We start from the raw sequence: 22847 nt of genomic DNA on the forward strand, positions 1-22847 counted from the left end.
TAGTCCTGCTTTTTTGCACTGTCCTTTCACTTGGAGTTTGTTTCTGTCTTTGGCAGTGAGGTGGGTCTCTTGGAGGCAACATATGGATGGGTCTTGTTTCTTAATCCAGTTTGCTGATCACTGTCCTTTGATTGGATTGTTTATCCTCTTCCCATAGGAAATTATGGAGCAGTGGTTAATGTCCTTTGTGATTATTTATTTTTACTTCTGAGTTTCTTTCTCTTTTTCCCCTTTTGTGTTTAGTGATTTATAAGTAATAGCTTCTTGATGGGAATTCTTGCTGTTCTGCAACTTGTTCTTGATTATTTCATATTTTTTGTAATGCTGGTTTATTGTGCATGTATTCATATAGCTTCTCTTTGGAATGAAATATTCTTGTTTCTCCCTCAAATGTAAATGCAGTTGTTGGCCTTCAAGGTATGAATGATATATTTCCCAGCTTTTCTTTCATTTAGGGTTTGCGTGGAGAGGTCTGCAGTTATTCTAACTTTTTTCCATTGTAGTATCGCTCTTTCTTTGTTTTTGTGGCATTTAAGATCAGCTCCTTAGTATTCAGGTCTAATGTTTTCCTATAATGTATCTAGACAAGTTCCTTCTAGGATCTTGCCTGCTTGGAGTTCTGAAGCCTTCAATAATGTGAGTATTTTCCTTTTTGAGGTTGGGAAAGTTCTCTGCTATGATCTTGGTGAATAAGGGTTACATTCCTTTATTACAAAACTCCTCCCCTTCTTGGATTCCTATTATACAAAGATTAGCTTTCTTGGCTGCCAGGTCCTGGAGTTCTCTCTGGTGAATTCTGACTGATTTCTTCAGACTGATGATTCTCTGTTCCAGCTCTTGCGTTTTATCTTCCATTACTGATGTCCTATTCTCCATCTCAATCTGTTGCTTAATGCTTCCATTTTTGTTTGCATTGTGGCCACTGAGCTGATCATGTCTGCTCTGAGGGTATTAATCATTTCTTCTAGGGAAGTATAATTTTGTTCTATTTCTCTTTTGAAATTGAAGAGCTACTTGGTGATTTCCTGCTTATGTTCCTGGAATTTTCCTTTGATATCTTTAGTCATGTTTGCAATCATCTCCTTGAGCAGAGTCATTGTTTCATGTGTCTTCAGGTGTCATTTCTTTGGATGTTGACATCTCTCTCATTCCTTCACTCTTGATTCCTTTTGGGATTTGTGTGGGACTTTGATTATTTATGTATTTCGAGATTTGTCATTGCGAATTTTGCCGTGGTTATGAATGTTGTTGTAGGTTTGCTCTGTGGTCAGTAGGTGGTGGTTTTTGCTTGGTTTGGGAGTGGTGGTTCTTGGAATCTGTGTATACACGTGGTTCTCAGCCAGATGAGTTCCGCTTCTGACTGGGTCAGAGTCTGCAGCTTTTACAGGTTTGTCAGCCTGTTCGCAGAGGCTGTGTGAAACTACACAGCTAGCTCTGAGCTAGCCCAAACAGTGGCCCCACTGTGGGCCCACAATTTGGGGACTTTAGCCATAGAGTGGATCTGTGGTCCGGCAGCTAGTTTTCTAGTCCTGTTTCCAGGGACGGGCCAGCCAAGGGCCTGCGGTTTGGGAGCTCTCCTGAGATTTCAGCTAGACCAGTGGCTAGTTTGTGGTCCTATTCCTGGGTGCAGGACCCTGCAGAGGATGTGGGCTCCGAGGGCAGAGCCACACCCTTCTGGTTCTCCAAGTACGAGCTCGGCCCCTGCTGGTCTGCCCTTCAGTTCCCTGCAGTGTTTCAGGGAAGTACTGGGCTGCTTTTGGCTGACAGTCTTTCTATGACTCTATGGGGGCACCACCTGGTGCTGGCTTGCCAGAGGCTCCCAGCAGGATGGCGCCCCTCTTGGTTTTGGTTCAGTCAGATGCTAGCAAGCAGACTCACACACACCCCCACCTGCAGTTGGAAGACAGGGTCTTAGTGCTCCCTCAGTCTCCAGTTTTTGTGGCCTGGGTGGAGGAGGCTGTTGGGCAGTTGTAAGCAGGTATACCTCCACACCCTTTGTTGGGGTGCTGGGTCTTAGCGCCAGCCCACCTGTCAGTCTCCAGTTAATGGCTTGGGGGAGGGGGCTGTTGAGGGAAGGGACAGGATTCTGAGTTACTTGCCCACCCCCCTGCACTTGTCAATCTTTCTTGGGTGGGGTGGAGGGGTCTGGGTTAATTTCTGTAGCTTGCCACTAGCTCTGCTTTTCCGATTGGTTTGGGGGAACCTGCTGGACTACTTACTCCTCGGGGTTTGGCTGTGAGCTGCTCTACGGTGTTGGAGGCTCGCTCGCCTCCCCCTCTGGTCTCTGCCACTGTCTGTGCTGTCTGTGCCTGCTCTCTGTGGGATTCCTGCATCTGGATTCTGCTGCTTGCTGGGTTCCATGTGGTGTGTCTGCTAAGCCAACCATAGAACCTTCCTCGAATGAGCCCATCATCTGCCATAGAACAATGTGACATAAACAGGGTGCCAGAAAAATTTTTTTAAAATGTATTTTACACACTTTTGGAGCTAGTTATCCACAAGATCAAGGCAAAAGAATAATTGATGTCTCATGAGAGTTATGTTTTTTTGGTTTTTGTTTTTTTTTGGCCAGTCCTGGGCTTAAGCTCAGGGCCTGAGCACTGTCCTTGGATTTTTCTCAAAGCTAGAGCTCTACCACTTGAGCCTTCGCACCACTTCCGGCTTTTTCTAAGTATGTGGTACCCAGGAATTGAACCCGGGTCTTCGTGCATGCTAGGCAAGCACTCTACCACTAGGCCAAACTCCTGGCCCTCATGAGAGTTTTTTCCAAGAGACCAGACTTGTTTTTTTGCCGGTACTGGGACTTGAACTCAGGGCCTGAACACTGTCCTTGTGTTTTCTCAAGGCTAGCCTCTACCACTTGAAGCACAGCACCATTTCCAGCTTTTTCTATGTATGCGGTACTGAGGAATCAAACCTGGGTCTTTGTGCTTGCCAGGCAACCTCTCTTCCACTAGGTCAAACTTAGGGGCCTGAGACCAGATTTTGTTGTTGTTGTTGTTGTTGTATCACTTAAGGAAGAGAAAAGAATGATACTCTGATCATTCCTTAGACATTACATTATCAATCTCTTCTAAACAGGGATAAAATTTGAACAAACTCATTGTGCAGAAAAAAAAAATCGTTCAATCAATTCACGGTCGTTGCACTGCCTTCTTTGTCCTGACAAATTTCTTATGTCTATGGTGCAGATTTAACTTTAAGAACTACCAGTTTGTGCTGGCCTTCACTTTTGCTGTAGAGGAGATCAACAAGAATCCCAATCTCTTATACAACATGACTCTGGGATTTGATATCTATAATGTCGATTTTGGAGGTTGGTCAACACTTAAGAATCCCTTTATTTGGCTCTCTGGACAATCCAAGATCCCTAATTACACCTGCATGAGAGAAAGTAACTCTGTAGCAGCACTCACAGGAATATCGGGAATAACATCTGCCCAGATTGGGACACTGCTGGGACTCTACAGACTTCCACAGGTGAGGATGGGAAGGAGGCACATGTCTACTTTGGTGCTTTTTGTTCAGATGATTTGAAAAGAAAAAGAAACCTATCAAGTTTTATGATTTCAAATTTTATGATAGCAAAGGCTAAATACACAAATAAAGCAGGGTATCTACATTCCTATTGATGAAGAAAGGATGGAGAAGTGGGTACAAACAAGGGAATGACCTGGATCAGAGAGCCTGATGAATAATGTTGCAGAAAGCAAGCAAAAGGTAGAAAACTACTCTAAAAATTAGCCAGGTGCTAGGAAGTGGTGCTGTGACTCATGTTGGTAGAGCCCTCGGCTTGAACTGAAATGCTCAGGGACAGTGCTCAGGCTCAGAGTTCAAGCACACGACTAACAAAAACAATAGCCAGGTGGTCATGACTTTTGTCTGTAATTTGCTGGTATATGTGAGGACAAATGACAAAAACAGTTACACTGATACACAGTCATACAGAAACTGGTGCACACAACTTAAAGGCTTTTGTAGAGCTATTTATAAACAATTTGAAATTTGTTTTCCAGAAGTACACAAAACCAACTCCTTTTTCCACTCATTTAAGCCTCTTCCTTAGTATAAATCTAGACACAGTGTGTGAAGAATACCAATCCTCTAATAGACTCCCCATTTTTCTTTCTCTCTAGCTTACCTTTGGGAATTTAGATCCTGTCCTGAGTGAACAAAACAAGTTTCATCCTTTCTATCAGATAGCCTCAAAGGACACATCACTAGCCAATGCCATGGTCTCCTTGATGCTTCATTTCCACTGGAACTGGGTGGGGCTCTTGATCTCACTAGATGAAAATGGTTTGTGCCTACTTTCAGAACTGAAAAAAGCAATGGCCAAGAACAAACTCTGTGCAGCCTTTGAGTATGTGATCTCAAGCAATATGCTGACTGAAATAATTAACTTTATGACAATCCATCAGCAGATTAATAAATCATCAGCAAATGTATTTATCATTTATGGTGATAATGAATTCATAATAGACTTAATGCTATATTCTGGGCAACTTTTAATGACAGGAAAAGTTTGGCTTATGAACTTACAGAGTGATTTGTCCTTCAGCAGAAGGTATTTTATATTAGGCTCATTCCATGTTCCTCTCATGTTTTCACATCACCATTCAGACATTTCTGGGTTTAGGGATTTTATCAGGGCAGCGAAACCTTCCAAATACCCAGAAGACTTTTATCTTGCTCGATTGTGGTTTCTCTCTTTTAATTGCTCCCATTCTGAGTCTGACTGTGTGACATGGAAGAACTGCCCAGAGGATGCCTCCTTGGAATGGCTGCCTGGACACATTTTTGACATGACTATGTCTGAAGTGAGTTACAATATCTACAATGCTGTGTATGCTGTGGCCCACGCACTTCACAAAATGATTCTTCATCAAACAGAAAAGCCACTGATGGGAAATATGAAAGGGAGGTTGCCTTCCTCAGCACAGGTAGGTAATGTTGTGTTTCTTGGTTTGACACACCAAAATGCCAAGATAAACATTATTTACACTTTCTAAAATTATTTCAGGCCTGCGTTCATATGTTCATCAAGAAATTCATGCTAATGGAAAGGAGGAAATGTGCTTTACATTCCAATCAAAATTTTTCTATTACAACTAACCTCAAGAAACTCATACCTCATGTTTTCACATTTGCAAATCTATCTAATTTTCCTAGGAGTTTTTTTACATAGCAAAGGATTAATAGCTCCTATGTATCTAGGTACTTGAATGGTATTGTTTTCAGAAAGTAACTTGAAGCCAGGCACAGTAGCTTGTGTCTGTTATCCTAGCTTTTCAGGAGGCTGAGATCTAAGGATCATGATTCAAACCAGCCTCGGAAGTAAAGGCCATGAGACTCTTATCTCCAATTAATCACTAGAAAACGGGAAGTTGGGCTGTGGCTTTCCAGTAGGGCAGTAGCCTTGAGCTGAAGAGCTCAGGGACAACACCTAGGCCCAGAATTCAAGCCCCATGACTGACAGAAAAGAAAAAAAAGTAACTTGAAACAGACTGGAAAGATGGGGGAGAATATATAAGAGGTGGCACTGATCAAGCTTTATATACTGACTTATTGAATTCAAATCCTTTTGCATGATAACAAAAAAATTAAAAAAATCAATGTACCATTTCCATGCATCAAATATTGGTAAACAACTATATACCTAAAAGGAATTCCACTTTACTTTCTACCATTTTAGCTAGCTAGAAGTCCTTAGGGAGTCCCAAAATACACTAAAAATAAATGAGTAGTACCTCTTTAGGTACTAATTTATTAATAAAATGAACACTTTTGCTAATCTATGGTTATAGAATTCAGAAATATCTGATTCATGACTATTTACCTGGCAGTGGTTTGTCTTCAAGGGGCCTTGTAACCTTTTCCTGCATGACTAACATTCAGAGGCATTATTTTATGCCTCTATAAACTTTGTTTAGTTGTATTTCATACAGTATATATGCTAATATTGAATTATAAAACAAGTGTGATGGACAAAAGGGGGCATTGTAGAATTCAGATTTTCTGGCTTATCTCTTTTTTTCATATATTTTCTATTGTAATTAATAGAAGGGTTACATTATATTTACCAGATAGAAAGTACATTACTTTACATACATTTCTCATGTCTTGGTTCCCATTTCTCTCCCCCCACCTCCACCCCTCATCTTTTCCCCCCTTCCCTATCCGATTTCAAATAACCAAAAACGCATATATCCAATATATCAGATAACAAGGTAAAATACTGTAACAATATGAGATAACCAAGGAACAGCAAAAGAGATTAGAGATAATATAGTACATTAAGGACAACAATCACTCATTCTATGGCTTTTGTTTCTATATCCTGGAGGTCCTTTCATAGAGCTTCCCTATGACACAGCAATTCCACTACTTGGCATTTACCCAACCGTCCAGAAACAAAGACATACTAAAGCCACTAGCACAACAATGTTCATTGCGACACTATTTACCGTAGCAAAGATATGGAACCAACCCAGATGCCCCTCAGTTGATGACTGGATCAACAAGCTGTGGTATTTATACACAATGGAATTCTATGCTGCTGTCAGAAAGAACGGCATCACCCCATTTGTAAGGAAATGGAAAAATTTAGAAAAAATCATATTAAGTGAAGTAAGCCAGACTCAAAGGAACATGGGCTCAATGGTTTCCCTCTTTTGTTATAATCAGTAGAAACCTTGGGCTCTCCTAGCAGAGATTTACAATAGAGCAAAACCTAGATATATAAGGCCATATAGTATGATGCTAAATGAATGGATTATCTCTTTTAGCTGCATCCTTTTCTGAAGAAGATTCAGTTTCATAACCCTGTTGGAGAGCAAGTAATTTTGGATGAAAAAGACAAATTAGAGGCAGAGTATGACATTGTGAACCAGTGGAATTTTCCAGAAGGTCTTGAACTGAAGGTGAAAGTAGGACTATTCTCTCCATATGCTCCACATGGCCATCAACTGTCACTATCTGAAGAAATGATAGAGTGGGCCATAGGAACTGCTGAGGTGAGTTGGACCTCATCATAATGATTTGAACTACATAGATGAGAAATAAGATTTCATGGCTCCTATTCTCATTAATTATCCAGCATTTTAAATTCAATTATTTTCACCTTTAGGAAGTTTATTTATTTTTCTCTTCTAAATGTGATGTACAGTTACACAAGTAAGGTAATGAGGACATTTCTTTAGAAGAGTGTCACCTCCTCCCTCATTTTCTCCAAGATTCTCAGCACCTTTCTCCCTCTCCTCAAGTGCATATTTCATTTCCAACAGTCTCTACTAGTTCACACTTGGTCCCACCATTTCTGTGCTTCACATAAACTTACATACAATACAAAGGGTAGAGGAATAAAAAAAACAGCTACAATAAGGGAAAATGAGAAGGAAAAGAAGAAAAAAAGATCCCAAATAGTGCAATAAAATAAAACTTCTTGTTTCAGTGTCTTGCAGATCACTTTGTTAAGCATCATTTTATATGATCTCATGCACACAGCTTTGAGCCCTTGTAAACTAATACTATCCTCCTTTTGTTACATGATGAGAATGTTTAGAGTCCTGTCTAATTGATCATATCCAAGTGTAAAGTTGTGCTTTCACTATCTATTGGGTTTACTTGTAGAATTATGGGCCGATTCTATTTATTACAACTGAGTGAAATATGTCAACCAATGTTTTCTTGGGGCCTGATATACTTTGCTTAATATAATTTTTCCAAGTCTTTCTATTCCATTACAAATGGTGCAATATCGATCTTTCTGATGGAAGCAAGGAATTCCATTGTGATACATTTTCTTGATCCATTCATCTCACTAAAGAGCATCTGGGTTTATTATTAAGTATGGTAAGCAGTTCTTCAATGGGCATGGTTGTGCTGGTGCCTTTAGTGCAGCCTGGTTTGGAGTCATTTGGAAAAATGCCCAGAAAGTGGGATTGCTGGTTAAAAGGGAACACATATGTTTAGTCCTTTGAGGAATCTCCATACTGCTTTCCAGAGTACTTAAACAGGTTTACATTTCCACCAACAGTGGCCACAATCCCACCAGCATTTGTTATTGTTAGTTTTTTTGCGAGTGGTCATTCTAAATTGGGTGAAATGGAATCTCAATGTTCTTTGATTTGCATTTCCTTTATATCCAGAGATGATGAACATCATCTAATGGCATTTCTTATCTCTTTTTCAGACAAGTGTCTCTTTAAGTCTTCATCCCATTTGTTTTAATTGAGTTGTTGTTTACTTGAGGAGTTGTTATGCAGCATTTAATTTTTTGCGCTATGAGTATAGTTTAAATGAGGACATTGCTAGATCTTCCATTGTGTAAACTTTCTACTTAACTTATGAGCTGTGTCCTTTCCCATGCAGAAACTCTTTTTAGTTTTAGGCGATCCCATAACCCAATCTTTCTTTGATATATTGATGCTTACTTAGGAAGTATTGACTTATGCCAAGGTGCCCTATTGTTTCTGCTATCCCTTCCTGTAATATTATCCTGTCTGGTTTGGAGATAAGAGTTATGCAGGATTCAAAGAATGAGGTTGGTAGTGATCATTCCCTTTCAATTTCACAGAAGCATCTGAGCATTGGAGTGAGTTCTCTCTTGAAGTCCTTATAGAATTTGGCTGGGAATCCATATGGTCCTGGGCTTTGCTTTGATGGGAGGTCTTTTCTGTTTCATTAATTGGTATGGGTACATTTAGTGCCTCTAAATATTTTTGGTTCAATTTGGAGCTCTTCCCTACAAACTTGGAGTCTTTGATGATCACCTCCCAGTTTATATTAGGCCATCCAGAGAGGTTGTGGGGGCTTTGTGTGATTAAACACTTAGGAAGAGGCTCTTATCTGCTGCCTCCAATCTCTGCTGGGGGGCTTGGGTTTGGACAAGACTGCAGCCGATCTCAAACCTGTAGATTTCTCTGGATATAGGGGGGGCTAGCATCTGACTTTTAAGAAATTTTCATTTTTGCTGATTCTTGAAGGAAAAAAGAATGTACTACTTCTAGATTTTAATGTTTATTATCAAGATCTAAATGAAATGTTAGTATAGTTTTCTAATATTGTAGCCAAGTATCTGAGGAGTCAATCTATAATGTAGAAAAGGTAATTTTGCTCCACACTGTGGTTTTTTTCCATCTGGGCTTACTCAACCAGTAATTTATCCATCATGGACTTATCTAAGGAGATGTACCAAAATAATAATTTAAAGAAAATCTCCTGACAATCAGAAATCAAAGAGAAGGAAATAATGAGCCTCATTACACTATATAAGAGATATCTGCAATTTAGGTAAGACATTAGCAGCTTCAGTGAGTGTTTTTCTACTTGTTTTCATATTTCACAAATGAGTAAGAGACATACAATAAATTATTTGTCAGGTGCCAGTGGCTTATGCCTGTTATCCTAGCTGCTCAAGAGCTGATTTATGAGGAATGTAATTTTAAACAAGACCAGGCAGGAAAGTCATTAACCAGGAAAGCTAGAAGTGGAGCTGTCTGAACAATTATCAACACATATCTGGTTTTCTTCAGACTCCTCATTCTGTTTGTAGTGAAAGTTGTGGTGCGGGATTCAGGAAATCGCCTCAGGAGGAAAAGGCTGCTTGTTGCTTTGATTGTGCTCTTTGCCCAGAGAATGAGATTTCTAATGAAACAGGTAAGTCTATGATGTAAGTAGGAATTTTCCCTAATGTTCTCCAAATAATCCCTGTCAAGACAAACTAAGATTACAGAGCCAAAGCTTCCCTTCCTTCAGTTAAAACAATTGATAATATTGCTCCTTGAAATTACACAAGTAATGGCCTTGAATTGCATCTGTAATTATTTTTTTCTATGTATGGATTTCCTAAGAAAAATGACTTCTTAATATTCAGGATGTTTATCTTCTATTATACTATTTAATACAAAGTCAGGATCTCCACGTTCTTCCAAATTACATTTATAAAACAAGGAAAAAAGGTGTCATGTACACAATACATAGAATTGCTCTAGCCACAGAGAAAGATATCAGAAGAAGGGTTTGGTTTAATAAGTAGGCAAGTGCTGTTCATAGCCTGATGTTAGACCTTCAAGGAGTCGTTTGGTTCTCTGTTGCCCACTGTTTCAGAAGTGAAGAAGAGAGACCAATATAAGAACCATGAATTCAAGAATGTTTCCCCAAATTCCTATTAATGGTTCATAAGGATATACACCAAAGTATTAGCTATATTTTGCACAGTTTGCCATAAGGCTTACAGAGTTGTGCATAGAGTACTAAGTTAATATTACATTTGTAGCAACATAAAATATTGTAGAATATCATTAGGATATTAAAAATGTCAAAAATGACACATGATCATAAGAGTCTCTGGGTCTCTAATGCCCTGGCTGTCTTTGAACCTTGATCCTCTGATCTCAGGCTCCTAAATATCTAGAATGACAGGTGTGAGCCACTGCACCCGGTTTCATATACTACTTGAGCTTTTTTTAAATCACAAATCCTGACATGTTAATTTTATATCTAAACAGTCAGTTTCTAATTTCTATTGAAAATAGGACAGTATTGAAATGGGAATAGTGGTTATGTTCCTCAACAGATATGGAGCAGTGTGTGAAGTGTGCAGATCATCTGTATGCTAGCACCAAGAAAAACCAGTGCCTCCTGAGGGATGAAAGTTTCCTGGCTCATGGAGATCCCTTGGGCATGGCCCTGGCCTGCATGGCTCTCTGCTTGTCCACACTCACTGCTGCTGTTCTTGGGCTATTTGTGAAGTATCAAGACACTGCCATTGTCAAGGCCAATAACCGGACTCTTAGCTACATCCTGCTCACCTCCCTCATCTTCTGTTTCCTCTGTGCCTTGCTCTTTATCGGCCGTCCCAACACAGCCACCTGCATCCTGCAGCAGATCACATTTGGAGTTGTGTTCACGGTGGCTGTTTCCACTGTGTTGGCCAAAACAGTGACTGTGGTCCTGGCCTTCAAGGCCACTTGTCCAGGGAGAAGGATGAGGTGGCTGCTGGTGTCTGGGGCTCCTAACCTCCTCATCCCCACCTGCACCCTCATCCAGGTGAGTCTGTGTGGCCTCTGGCTGGGAAGCTCTCCTCCCTTTGTGGACACAGATGCACACTCTGAACATGGCCACCTCATCATCCTGTGCAACAAGGGCTCCCTCACTGCCTTCTACTGTGTCCTGGGCTACCTGGGCTCGCTGGCCCTGGCCAGCTTCACGGTGGCTTTTCTGGCCAGGAACCTGCCTGACACCTTCAATGAGGCCAAGTTCCTGACCTTCAGCATGCTGGTGTTCTGCAGTGTGTGGCTCACCTTCCTGCCTGTCTACCACAGTGCCAGGGGGAAGGTGATGGTGGCTGTGGAGGTCTTCTCCATCTTGGCCTCTGGCGCAGGCCTCCTGGGCTGCATTTTTGCCCCAAAGTGTTATATCATCCTGTTTATGCCAAATAGAAATTTTCTGCATGGCTTCAAAGATAAAAGACAGAGATGAAGGAGTTAGCTCTCTTACGATTAAAGTGGTATGTCTGATTTGTGCATAGAATATGTGGTGTATCGTTATTTTGTATATTGTATATATATTTATTTGTTTATTTGAAATAGGATAGGGAAGTGGGGAAAACAAGATGAGAGGAAGGGGTGTGGAGAAAGAAATGGGGACAAAAACACGAGAAGGTGTATCAATGTTTGTGAAGTAATTCACTTTCTATCTGGCAAATATAATGTAGCCCTTCTATTAATTACAATAAAAAGGAATATATTAAAAACTTAAAAAGACTAGAAGTTTCTTTTTGAAAACAAAAGAATGTGAGGTGTAAATCCACAGGAATTTTCATTTGTATTGTGGAATACTTCGATGAATTAGAGTTTATTACTTATTTTTCTAGTATTGGTAATCAGAAGTTGTATTGATAACCATTTAAATTCCAATACTTTGTATAGGTTTTCTCCTCCTGTGTAATCTGCACTTAATCTTCTTATCTTCTCTTCACTTAGCTTTCAGTGTTTTTTTCTCAATCATTTTTCTAAATTTTTGAGTACTGGAAACCTCTTCCTATATTACCATGCTGTGTAGACCTCTAATACATTTGTTTCATTAGCATTTCCTGCTTCAGAAAGTTTCATCCTTTAATGTGATCCTTGCCAAAGGTTTTCCTCAATACTTGTATATTTGTAGTCACAAGGTCGCTTTTTGTGCATTAATCCTGAATCTCTTTTGCAGGACCTTTCTCTATGTATCTGACTCAGCCTCTCCTTCTGTTTTCCATTCTCCATCTCCCCCTCTTCGTCATCCCTCTCTTTCTTCTTTCCTGATATAGCATTAGGAATGACATCCATACACTCCAAAACATTCTCTTCAAGATAGAATTACCAGGTCAAGATCTTTGGAGTTTCTCTTAAGTTAAAGTCTGTCATGTATCATACTTTGCTGCTCCATACTGGCATTCCCCTATTGCTTTTTAATCACTCTTTATTTACTTGGTATGTAAAAATGTGTACATTAAATATACGTAACATTATATCTTGTGTTTGTATCACATTTTACAATCTCTTGATGGAAGAACAATTTTCTCTCTCTTATTTCAAACTCTTAATTTGATAAGAACAGCGTTACTTATTCTTTCACATGCATTGACTTAGTTGGTTCATTCAATTTCTACAAAACTACATATTTAAGATACATGGACCGAATTTCACTCATTTCTTGTCCATTTGATTTTTGTTCCATGATTCTTCTGATATTAGTTATTCATGCATTCTTGAACTCAGTGCCTACACTTTCAGCCAAGTCTCCTTTACCACTTGAACCACAACTCCAATTCTAGAGTTTTCATTAAGTGGAAATCAAACTCCCATGAACTTTCCTGGCTAGGCTCAATTTGAAACTCTTTCCTCAGTTACGTTTTTAATAAAAACCCGACCTTAGTTTTTTTTTGAATTTTTATATTATTGTAATGAATACAAAGGTTTCATTATATTAGCCAGAGAGAGGGTACATTACCTCACAAACATTGATACCCCTTCTCATGTTTTTGTCCCTATTTCTGTCCACCCACCCCTCCCCTCATCTTGTTTCCCCCCTTCCCTATCCCATTTCAAATAAATGTATATACAATATAACAGATAACAAGGTAAGATACTGTAACAGTATGAGAATAACCAAGGAATAACAAAAGAGATGAGAAATAACATGGTACATTACAAACAACAATCACACATTATATAGCTCTAGTTTTCATACCCTGGAGGTCCTTTCATTTAGCCTAATCCTATATGGCCTTATATATCTAGGTTTTGCTCTATTGTAAATGTCTGCTAGGAGAGCCCAAGGTTTCTACTGATTATGACAAATGAAGGAAACCATTGAGCCTATGTTCCTTTGAGTCTGGCTTACTTCACTTAATATGATTTTTTCCAAGTGTTTCCATTTCCTTATAAATGAGTCATTCTTTCTGACAGAAGCATAGAATTCCATTGTATATAAATACCACATCTTTTGATCCACTCATCAACTGAGGGGCATCTAGGTTGGTTCCATATCTTTGCTATGGTAAATAGTGCTGCAATGAACATCATTGTGCTAGTGGCTTTAGTATGTCCTTGTTTCTGGACGATTGGGTAAATGCCAAGTAGTGGAATTGCTGGGTCATAGGGGAGTTCTATGTTTAGTCTTTAGAGGAATCGCCATACTGCTTTCCACAGGGGTTGAGCGAGTTTGCACTCCCACCAACAGTGTAGTAGTGATCCCTCCTGGCCACATCCCCTCCAGCATCTCTTTTGTTTTGTATTTCTTGATAATGGCCATTCTAACTGGAATGAGGTGGAATCTCAGAATTGCTTTGATTTGTATTTCTTTTATTGGCAAAGATTTGAGCATTTCTTACTGTGTCTATAAACCATTCTTCTTTTGAGAGAACTCTCTTTAAGTCTTTGGCCCATCTTTTAATGGGATGATTGTTTCTTTGGAGATTAGTTTTGGAGTGATTCAATGTTGGGGCCTGACCTCCATCTCTGAGGCCTGATTCTGGCTCAGTGGCAATTAAAGGGCTTTGGCTAGGCATTCACTCCTTGCATACCTCTCTTAAGGCATCTCTGTGTACGTGACTTGATTGAGCCCCCCTCAGGTTCGCGGGTCTTGCAGCTCAGGTCTCGCGTGTGTTTTCCTGCACCTGTCCCACCCAGTACCTGAAAGCCCCACCCAGACCCTTAGTGGTAGCACGGTGGCCCTCTTCCTATTGGCTAGCTTCCCAGTTCCCACCTTCTCCTACCCCAACAGTATATAACTAATTGTCTGACACAATAGAGAGCATGAGAGAACAGCAGGTCAGATCAGCAGAGATCAGCAGAGAGATCTGATGCACTTTCATGGTTAACACTGCTTCTGACTCAGGCGTGGTGTTTTTCTTCCCCAGTAATTGGGGGAGGGCTGGGTCATCGATACTTACCATCTCGCTCAGCTCCCGGGGGACTACAGGCTGGCCCTGTGTGTCCCTTCCTGTTCCTGTATTGCTGCCCCAGAGAGAAGCAACAACTGGTGCCCCGTGTGAGGACACTTTGCAGCCTGTGTGAGGGCTCCACGTGCTCGAGAAATTCACCGCCGATGAGCCAATCGGATTGAGGGTAAGTATACTCCCATAAATTACAGGAAAGATCTTTTCTAAGAATGACCCTTCCCTTGACTCTCTTAAGCTCTTCCTTAAGAGTCGAGGGTTAGAGATTTTAGCTACACAGACATCTAAAGTGTGGGATACTTTAGTTAAAATCGCCCCGTGGCTGCCAACTAGCAACTTGTTGGACTGGAATACTTGGGACAAAATTGAGCGTCTAATCGGAAAAGCCCTGATTAATCAAGGCGAGATTCCCCCACTCTGAGTTTATCCAGTCTTCTATGCTCTAAAGTCTAGTTTTTCTTCTCAGCATTCCAACCAGAGGGCTGAGTCCCCCGGGGACATAGTTAACAAAGAGAGGCCAGATGCCTCCTTTACTCCCTGCTGAGATGCTAATCTCTCATTGTCCATGGAAAGGCCAAGTTCCCCTCAGGGAAATGAGAAGGAACCACCCTCTGCTCCTCCCCCTATACCCAGACCCCCAGGCCTTAACAGTCTCACAGGAGGGTCTGGGCCTGGGCTGCCCTGCTAGTTTCCCAACCCCCACGGTGCCAGAGCTCCATCCACCAGACAGGTGCTTCTGAGGTCCACAAGATATTGCAGTCTTTGTCTGGAAGCCTGTCCAAAAGGCCGGAGAGCGTGACCCCAACAGACAGTGTCACTAGTGAGGCACCATTTAAACCTGGTCAGGAGTCCTGCCAGCTATTCCCGGTTAATATTGACCCAGGCGGTAACTGCCCTGCAACCGGCTATCCCTGGGAGCCTGGCAACCTTAAGGAACTCGAAAAGGCTGTCTTAGAAGTTGGCCCTAATGCTCCTTGGACGGAAACAATCCTCCAAGGCCTTGCTCATCAACCATGTACTGCAGCCGATTGGATGACTCTGGCCAAAGCAGTTCTTCCAGGCCCGCTTTTCATTAAGTGGTGTGCCCTGTATAAAGAAGAATTCCGCCAACAGGCGGAGAGGAACCAACATGTTCAACCTGTAATCCCCATTACTTTGGGGATGCTTGCAGGGACCTCTGATCAGTACTTGATGGGGGTCCAGCAGGTAACCATACCACCTCCCTATCTGGACCGATTAGAGCTTTGGGCCTAGTGGCCTGGAGAAAACTGGAGGAAGGTCCCTCTGAGTCTCCAATAGCAGGAATTAACCAAAGACCAGGAGAGGACCTGTCCACTTTTGTTGATAGAGTTGAGGGGAGCATAAAAAGTGAAGAGCTAAAAAAAGTGCCCCCATTCTGAAGCAGCAACCGTCTTGTTGTTTATGTAAGCTGTTCAGGGTGTAGAGATGAAAAATAACTATCCCCAGGCACAAAATTATCCCCCATCAGTAAGCAGAATAAAAAGAAAACTCTGATTCGAAAAATCTCCAAGGACCCAGAGGCTGCACAAACAGGAACTTCTGGACCCTAGTTGACCATTGTTCGCACAGGTGTCCATAAGCTCCAGGAACTAACCTATTTTGTGTCAAAATTAGACTGCACATATAGCATTGGATAGCATTTGTTTCCCAAACCATAAAACTATTCTTTGACAGTTGAATGAGACCCAGCCAGCGTGAGAACTTCCCGTCAGTTTCCACCGGCCTGGGAAGCTTCCTAATCCCTATGTAAACCTGTGATGTTTGCCTTTAAAAAGACTGTAAACTCTTACTGTCAACTCTCTCCTCCCCCACCTCACTGCCTCACTGCGTCGGGGTGCGCGTGGACAGAGAGTTCCTTGCCTGGCTCATAACCCACAATAAACTTTGCTTTTGCATTTCGGACGCCTCTATCTCGGTGGTTTTCTTTGGGGACCCCGTCTCAGGGCACAACAAAAAGAAACTCTCTGAACCCTTGAAACTCCCCAGTATTTGTGATTAAAAAACCTAATGGCAAGTGGAGACTACTCAAAAATTTGAAAAAAATAAATGAGAGGATGGAACTTTTTGGGACCCCCCCCAAAGGGGGATGCCCTGAATACCTGCCATTCCTAATGACCAATATCTCATAGTCATAGACATCAAAGACTGTTTTTTCTCTATTCCTCTCCACCTGGAAGATACTGAGAAGTTTGCCTTCTCCCTTCCTTCATTAAATTATAAAGGCCCTGATTTGTGTTTTGAATGGACAGTTCTACGTCAAGGTATGGCCAATAGTCCTCCTATATGTCAGGACTATATGTCTAGAGTCTTATCCCCTCTTAACGAGGAGACAGGCTCACTTTTCTATGTATATATGGATGATATCATTATAGAAAGCCCAGACACTCAGCATTTAGATTGTCTTTTTAATAAATGTCTCCAACTGTTAAAAGATAATTGCTTCCAAATTGCCCCAGAAAAAATCCAATAGATACCCCCCTTTAAAATCCTGGGATCTGTCCTAACACTGGATGTGGTGTCTCCTTTAAAACCCCAATTATCTATCCAAGACACTTACACCCTGCCCCAACTTCAAAAACTTCTTGGTGAAATTAATTGGATGAGACCATGGATCCCCATAACCACTGTAACTCTTACACCTCTTTTTGACCTCTTAAAGGGTCTTGATCTGATCTCCATAGTAACGTTGTCAGCTGATCATAAAGAGGTTCTAAATAAAATTCAATTAGCTATTGATGAAGCAGCCTTAAAGAGGTATGATCCTACTATGCCCCTAATGCTCTATGTCCTGTCAGGACAGACCCTCTTTACTGCCCTTTTAGGCCAGGAAGGGGAACCTCTTCACTGGATTCACCTGTCAGTCGGAGGAACACCTAGAGTTTACTCCATGATTGACCAGATGGCAGATTGTATTGTCAAAGGACGAGATTTATCCACTCGTCTTTTTGGAAGTGAACCCCACTCTCTTATTGTCCCCTTTAGGATTAATGATTTCTCTTGGCTACAAAGAAATAATGCTAGATTAGCAATAGCCATGGAAGGCTTTCCAGATAAAGTGGATTGTCATTATGGTCCCCATAAATGGATGTGCTCCTTTAGCCAGCTGGAGTGGCGACCTCCAAAACTTTTTCTAAGTGAAGCTGATCCCTCCTTCCCCACCTCTGAAATAACTCTAGGGGGAGAGAGGTCTTTTCGTGAATTCTAAGTCTCATGTATTTTGGAGGATAGAAAACATGAAGGCGCTTTTACACGCTTTTCTTAGTTATTTTTTTCTTTGGGGGGGGGGAGAATGATTTCTTGCATAGTCATATATTCTCAAAAAACCATAAATAGAAAAAGCATGAATGGAAAAACACAAACTGGTACAGGTGTCAGTGCTTCATGATAGTAGATTGACTCATGGTTTTAATATTTGTAGGAAAATTATTAATAATATAAAATTTAAAGTTTTAAATTCAAATACCCAACTCAACTTGTGCATTGATCTTGCGTTTCTGAAGTGTCATTGCTGAATATAGCAGGGCCATTGCTTCCCCAGCCAATAGTAAACGGTGCATTTGTGGAGGCTTTCGAACATAACATTATTGTCCATTATATTTTCCCCATGCTCACTAATCAATTTCTTCTTTGTAACATGAAGGGTTTCCATCATGATAATTCCCTTTATGGATAGAGTGTACATTGAACAAGTTCACACCCTTATTTACATTCCCACTTCTCCTCCATCCCTTCTTTCAATAAAATACTGTACACTGGGTTCTATTGTGCTGTCTTCTGGGATACACACATCTAAGTGTACATATCTATGCATATGCACATATGAGAAGGTATACACAAATAGGCATGTTTTGATCCTTTTATTCCCTATTTATCCTTTCTTTATGGTAACTTAATTTAAATACACCAGACCAAGAATAATGATCAGGGTGGTGGTTCACAACACTGAAGTTACCATGGCAGCCAAAATCAGGAGTTCAGAGTAAGACTTTGTTACAATTCTTTCTAAATAACCAAAGTTGGAGGGTCTTTTCTCCATGTGAGTTATTTGGTAAAGGGAAATAAATTCAGAAATTATTTTCTGCTTTTTAAAATATGTACCTCTTTTGCATTGCTGCATGAATCAAATGTATGGTCATCTAACTATTTAGTTTTCTGTGGTGGATTTTGCATGAAAAAATACTCAGTATGATTATGCTGTATCTGTGAGCAGAGCCTGACATGCAATCCCCATCAAATCACATGTAGCTGTGTTTCTACAAGTTTCTCTGTGAGTGATTCCCTTCATTAACTTGGCTGATCCTATAACCACATTACATAAATGCAGTCGCTCAAAACCAAACATTTTTCAGGCAGGTGCTGGTGACTCATGGAGGCTGAGATTTGAAGATCACAGCTCTGGAGTCATTCTGGACAGGAGAGTCAGTGAGACTCTGAGCATGGCCACACCACTTAACCCCCAAAGAAAGGGGGGATGTGCAGCTGTGCCTCCTGTGCCTGTCTGTGCACACACCTTCAACGTGAAAGTTCATTCAAGCTCCAGACCCTGCAGGAAGCAAAGCTTACTTTTGGTTCCTGTGGAGCTACTTGCCTCAAGGTCAAAACAACAAACTATTTAGTGTCTCATACTTCAGATTTAATGGAGAGAAAACTTTTTTTAACCTTTTGTGCCTGTTCTAGGGCTTAAATTCCAGGCTTGGGTGCTGGCTCTGAGCTTTTGTGCTCAAGGGTAGTGCTCTATCATTTGAGCCATGGCTCCACTTCTTGTTTGTTTTTGAGTTAACCAGAAATACAAGTCATGAAAGACTTTCCTGCACAAGCTGGCTTTCAAATGTGATCCTCAAATCTCAGCCTCCCGAGTAGCGAGGTTACAGATGTGAGCCGTGGGCATGCAGTGAGTGCAACCTTTTTTTGGTATGTCACATATGGCAGATAAAAATGAACTCTCTCTGGACTTCCATAAAATTCTGAATCTCATTCACAAGGAATTCTCCTTCATGTCTTTACTGAATCCTAAATAAGACTATTCATTTTCACTCTTGCCAAGTAGGGGGAAATTTAACAACATAGTCATTTTGCAGAGCAACTCGGATTTGATCTATGAAAGCCACTGCATTTCAGATCAAGCTTCTTCCATGCTCATTGTGCAGGATTCTCTTCACGACTCTCAGTTTGCTCTGGTCTTGGCTTTTGCTCTTGAGGAAATCAACAAGAGCTCCAATCTTTTTTACAACATGGGTCTGGAATTTATTATTTAAAATGTTGATTTCAGAGCTTAATCAGCCTTTCAGAATCCCTTTAGTTGGCTTTCTGGTCAGTACCAGACTCCAAACTTCACCTGTCTGATAGAAAGCAAATCTGTAGGAAAATATCATGAGTGTCATTGGCCCAGATGGTAACACTGCTGGAATTTTGTAGATTTCCACAGGTGAGAGTTGAAAGGATGGAAGAATGTGAAAACACCTGTACTTCATTGAAATTTTTTTATTGATTTACTTTATTGTTATTATAGAGCTGATGTATAGAGAGATTAAAATTACATGAGTCATGTAATAAGTAAATTTTCCTTCACTCAACGTCTTCTGTTCCCTCATTCTTCCCAGTTCCTGCCCCCCATCTACAACCAGGAGTTGAATAGTTGACTTTTGAAGTGTGTAAATAAAAGGAACTCAGGGGCAGGGAATTTGACCTAGTGGTAGAGGGCTTGCCTAGCATGCACGAGGACCCAGGTTCGATTCCTCGGTACCACATACATAGAAAAAAGCTGAAAGTGGTGCTGAGGCTCAAGTGGTAGAGCTCTAGCCTTGAGAAAGTCCAAGGACAGGGTTCATGCCCTGAGCTCAAGCCCAGGACTGGCAAAAAAAAAAAAGGAACTCAAGAGAGTGGATTTAGGCACCTATCAAACTTTATGATTACCATAAAATGCACTCAGCTAGTGAAGTCTCCACATTCCCATTGTCCACAAAAGACAAGATGGCGAGATTGGAATAGACAGATTACATGACATTGTAAGCCTGACCAATAATGTTCTAGTATGCTCTCAAGAAGCAGGAAATAACTTTAACAATGAACAGTATGTTAAGTGAAGTAAGCTAGGTTCAGAAAAACAAAGAGGTCCATTTTTTCTCTCATATATGAGAGCTAGATCCCAAATATGAACATGAAAAATAAAATAACTCACTTTATCATATGAAGAAGCATATCAAGAGGGCCTGGGCAACAGCATACACACCATTGTAGACATTGTAACTCTCTTCAGACATGCCACGTCAAAAATGTGTCCAGGCAGCCGTTCCAAAGAGGCATCCCGAGGACAGTTCAGAATATGAGAATGTGAGCAATATTTCAAAAAGCACAGCTTAGCAAGAAAAAACTCTTTTGGATATTTAAGGGTTATCATGATAAAATATGTGATAAAAATAGATAAAATGGCTGAATGATGGTGTGAAAACATGAAAGGTACAGGAAGTGAACCTACTATGAAATTTCTCTTTCTCGTGGAAAATCCCACCATGAAGTCATACAAGCTATACCTTTCATTACAAATTGTACAGATACAGTAGGAAGATTACCATTAGACTCAATTTCAGTTTTAATTTGTATTAATAAGCAATAGCCAGGAGTGGTAGAAATTTTAAAGTGCCCCCACACACATTCTGAGAATTCCTGGAACATTACTGATGAAGATCAGAGCTCTAGGTGATTCTTTTATTGGATCCAATTTCTTCCAAACATTTTAATGTATATATCCCTCCCACTACCAGGTTTTCCCCTGATTATGGCCAAGTGTACCAAAATATGCATCCAACACCACAGCCGTTTACAGAGCATGTTCACTGTCCTGAAGTATTCCTGTCCTCTAGTGCCATTGAAGTGTCTGAATGCAATTTGGGTGTAACAGATGTTGACAAATGAAAAATATAAAGTGGGATATTGATTTAGGTTTGTAATAGAGAAGAATTTCTCCTGTTATCACATGTCCTCGGTCCAGCAAATCATGCAAATGTCTTGATCTATGTTAGCATGTTCAGTAATAATTACCTGTTTATATGTGAAAGTTCAGAACACAAAAGTGGAACTCAATTTCAGCAGTGACCTTGAGTTATTGACATGTAATTGCTGATTTCAGTAACGGCATTGTTTCCTTAGGCAATAGTAAATGGGTACATTTGTGTTGGCTTCTGCACATGGAATTCCCATTGAAACCTGCCTCAGTCAACCACCAATATCCTGTGGCTCTTATGAACATGGTGAGAATGAATCAACCCCTCTAAGCATGATGCCCTTATAACTTTAATTGGAATCTCGAAAGCATAGACTTCTCTGGCCGTTTCACCATGCCCCTGACATGGTATCTTCTGAGGCTGTCCACGTGCATCATCCCAAATGGCTTTCTTACACAGATGATGGACAAAATACAGCCAAGGTAACTCCATCTCTGGGGCCTCACTCTCTGTGGTTTTAGATGAACTCACAGCACCTGGGATGAAGAATGCAAATCTACAAACATATTTTCCGACTCATGTTTTTTCCCCTGGATGCAAGGACACAGATGCAGAGCCCCAGGGAAGAGTTTTACACATTACTTTTGGGAACTCACCACAGTCCCCCCCAAAATGAGCTATAGTATAGATCTCTGTCAATAAAGAGACACATCTGCACATATACAACGATATATGAATATAGGTACCTGACACAGTGGTCCTCACTTCCAGCTTAGAATTTCAGCATGGCAGCTGCTTCAGGGATGTGCCCTTTGACTTTCACACTCCTTCTCCTCCAGCTTCCCCTCCTTGTCAGGTCCTTGGCTGGCACCAGCTGCTTTTCTACCATGAAGCACCAAGCACACATGGATGGAGATGTGATGATTGCTGGGTTTTTTCCTCTCTACACTTTGGAAACCGATTGCAGTAACAGCGATGCTTCTACACAAGAAGACCACATGCCATAAGTAACTTGTCATTTTATTCCAATTTAGTTTCAGTCTGAGAATGGACAATGTCTGAGGGAGTTCTTGATGCACACATCAGTGTTCTCTGTCTCCTCTAGGTGGACCTCCCATCCCGGTTGTACCAAGTACTAGTTATTTTGTCTTACATCTTATGTTGAGTGATGTTTTTTTCTTCCTACTAGTAGGAAAGGACTCTATTTTCTCCCACATACTTTCTCCTTTCCAGGTCGATAAGCTCATCACTTTTTAATCCAGCATCCCTGTATCTCCATCTCAGCTGTCAGTGCAGAAGATGAAGTGGTGTTATTACAAACAATCTGAATTACAGCACGTGTTCTATATTAGAAGGATGCAGCCACATTCCCTTCACCCCTGTGGCAGTAGTCTGAGAACTTTTCTTTAGTAGCACCTATATTTTTAGGATATTGATAAAAT

At 40.8% G+C, this 22847-nt stretch overlaps 1 protein-coding gene across 1 annotated transcript; it reads left to right on the plus strand.

The window, feature by feature from the left end:
* The first annotated feature begins 3198 nt into the window (after positions 1-3198).
* LOC150062671 (vomeronasal type-2 receptor 116-like) lies at positions 3199-22412 on the plus strand. Its single transcript, XM_090334049.1, has 8 exons — positions 3199-3480; positions 4137-4943; positions 6789-7016; positions 9537-9660; positions 10580-11473; positions 13793-13838; positions 21774-21887; positions 22262-22412. Exons 1-8 carry the CDS (start codon positions 3277-3279, stop codon positions 22410-22412), a joined length of 2568 nt encoding a protein of 855 aa, XP_090190175.1. The 5' UTR covers positions 3199-3276.
* The last annotated feature ends 435 nt before the right edge of the window (positions 22413-22847 follow it).

Source organism: Megascapheus bottae, chromosome 6 (genome assembly GCF_031878675.1).
Source record: "Megascapheus bottae isolate mThoBot1 chromosome 6, mThoBot2.hap1, whole genome shotgun sequence".
NCBI classification, from domain to species: Eukaryota; Metazoa; Chordata; class Mammalia; order Rodentia; family Geomyidae; genus Megascapheus; species Megascapheus bottae.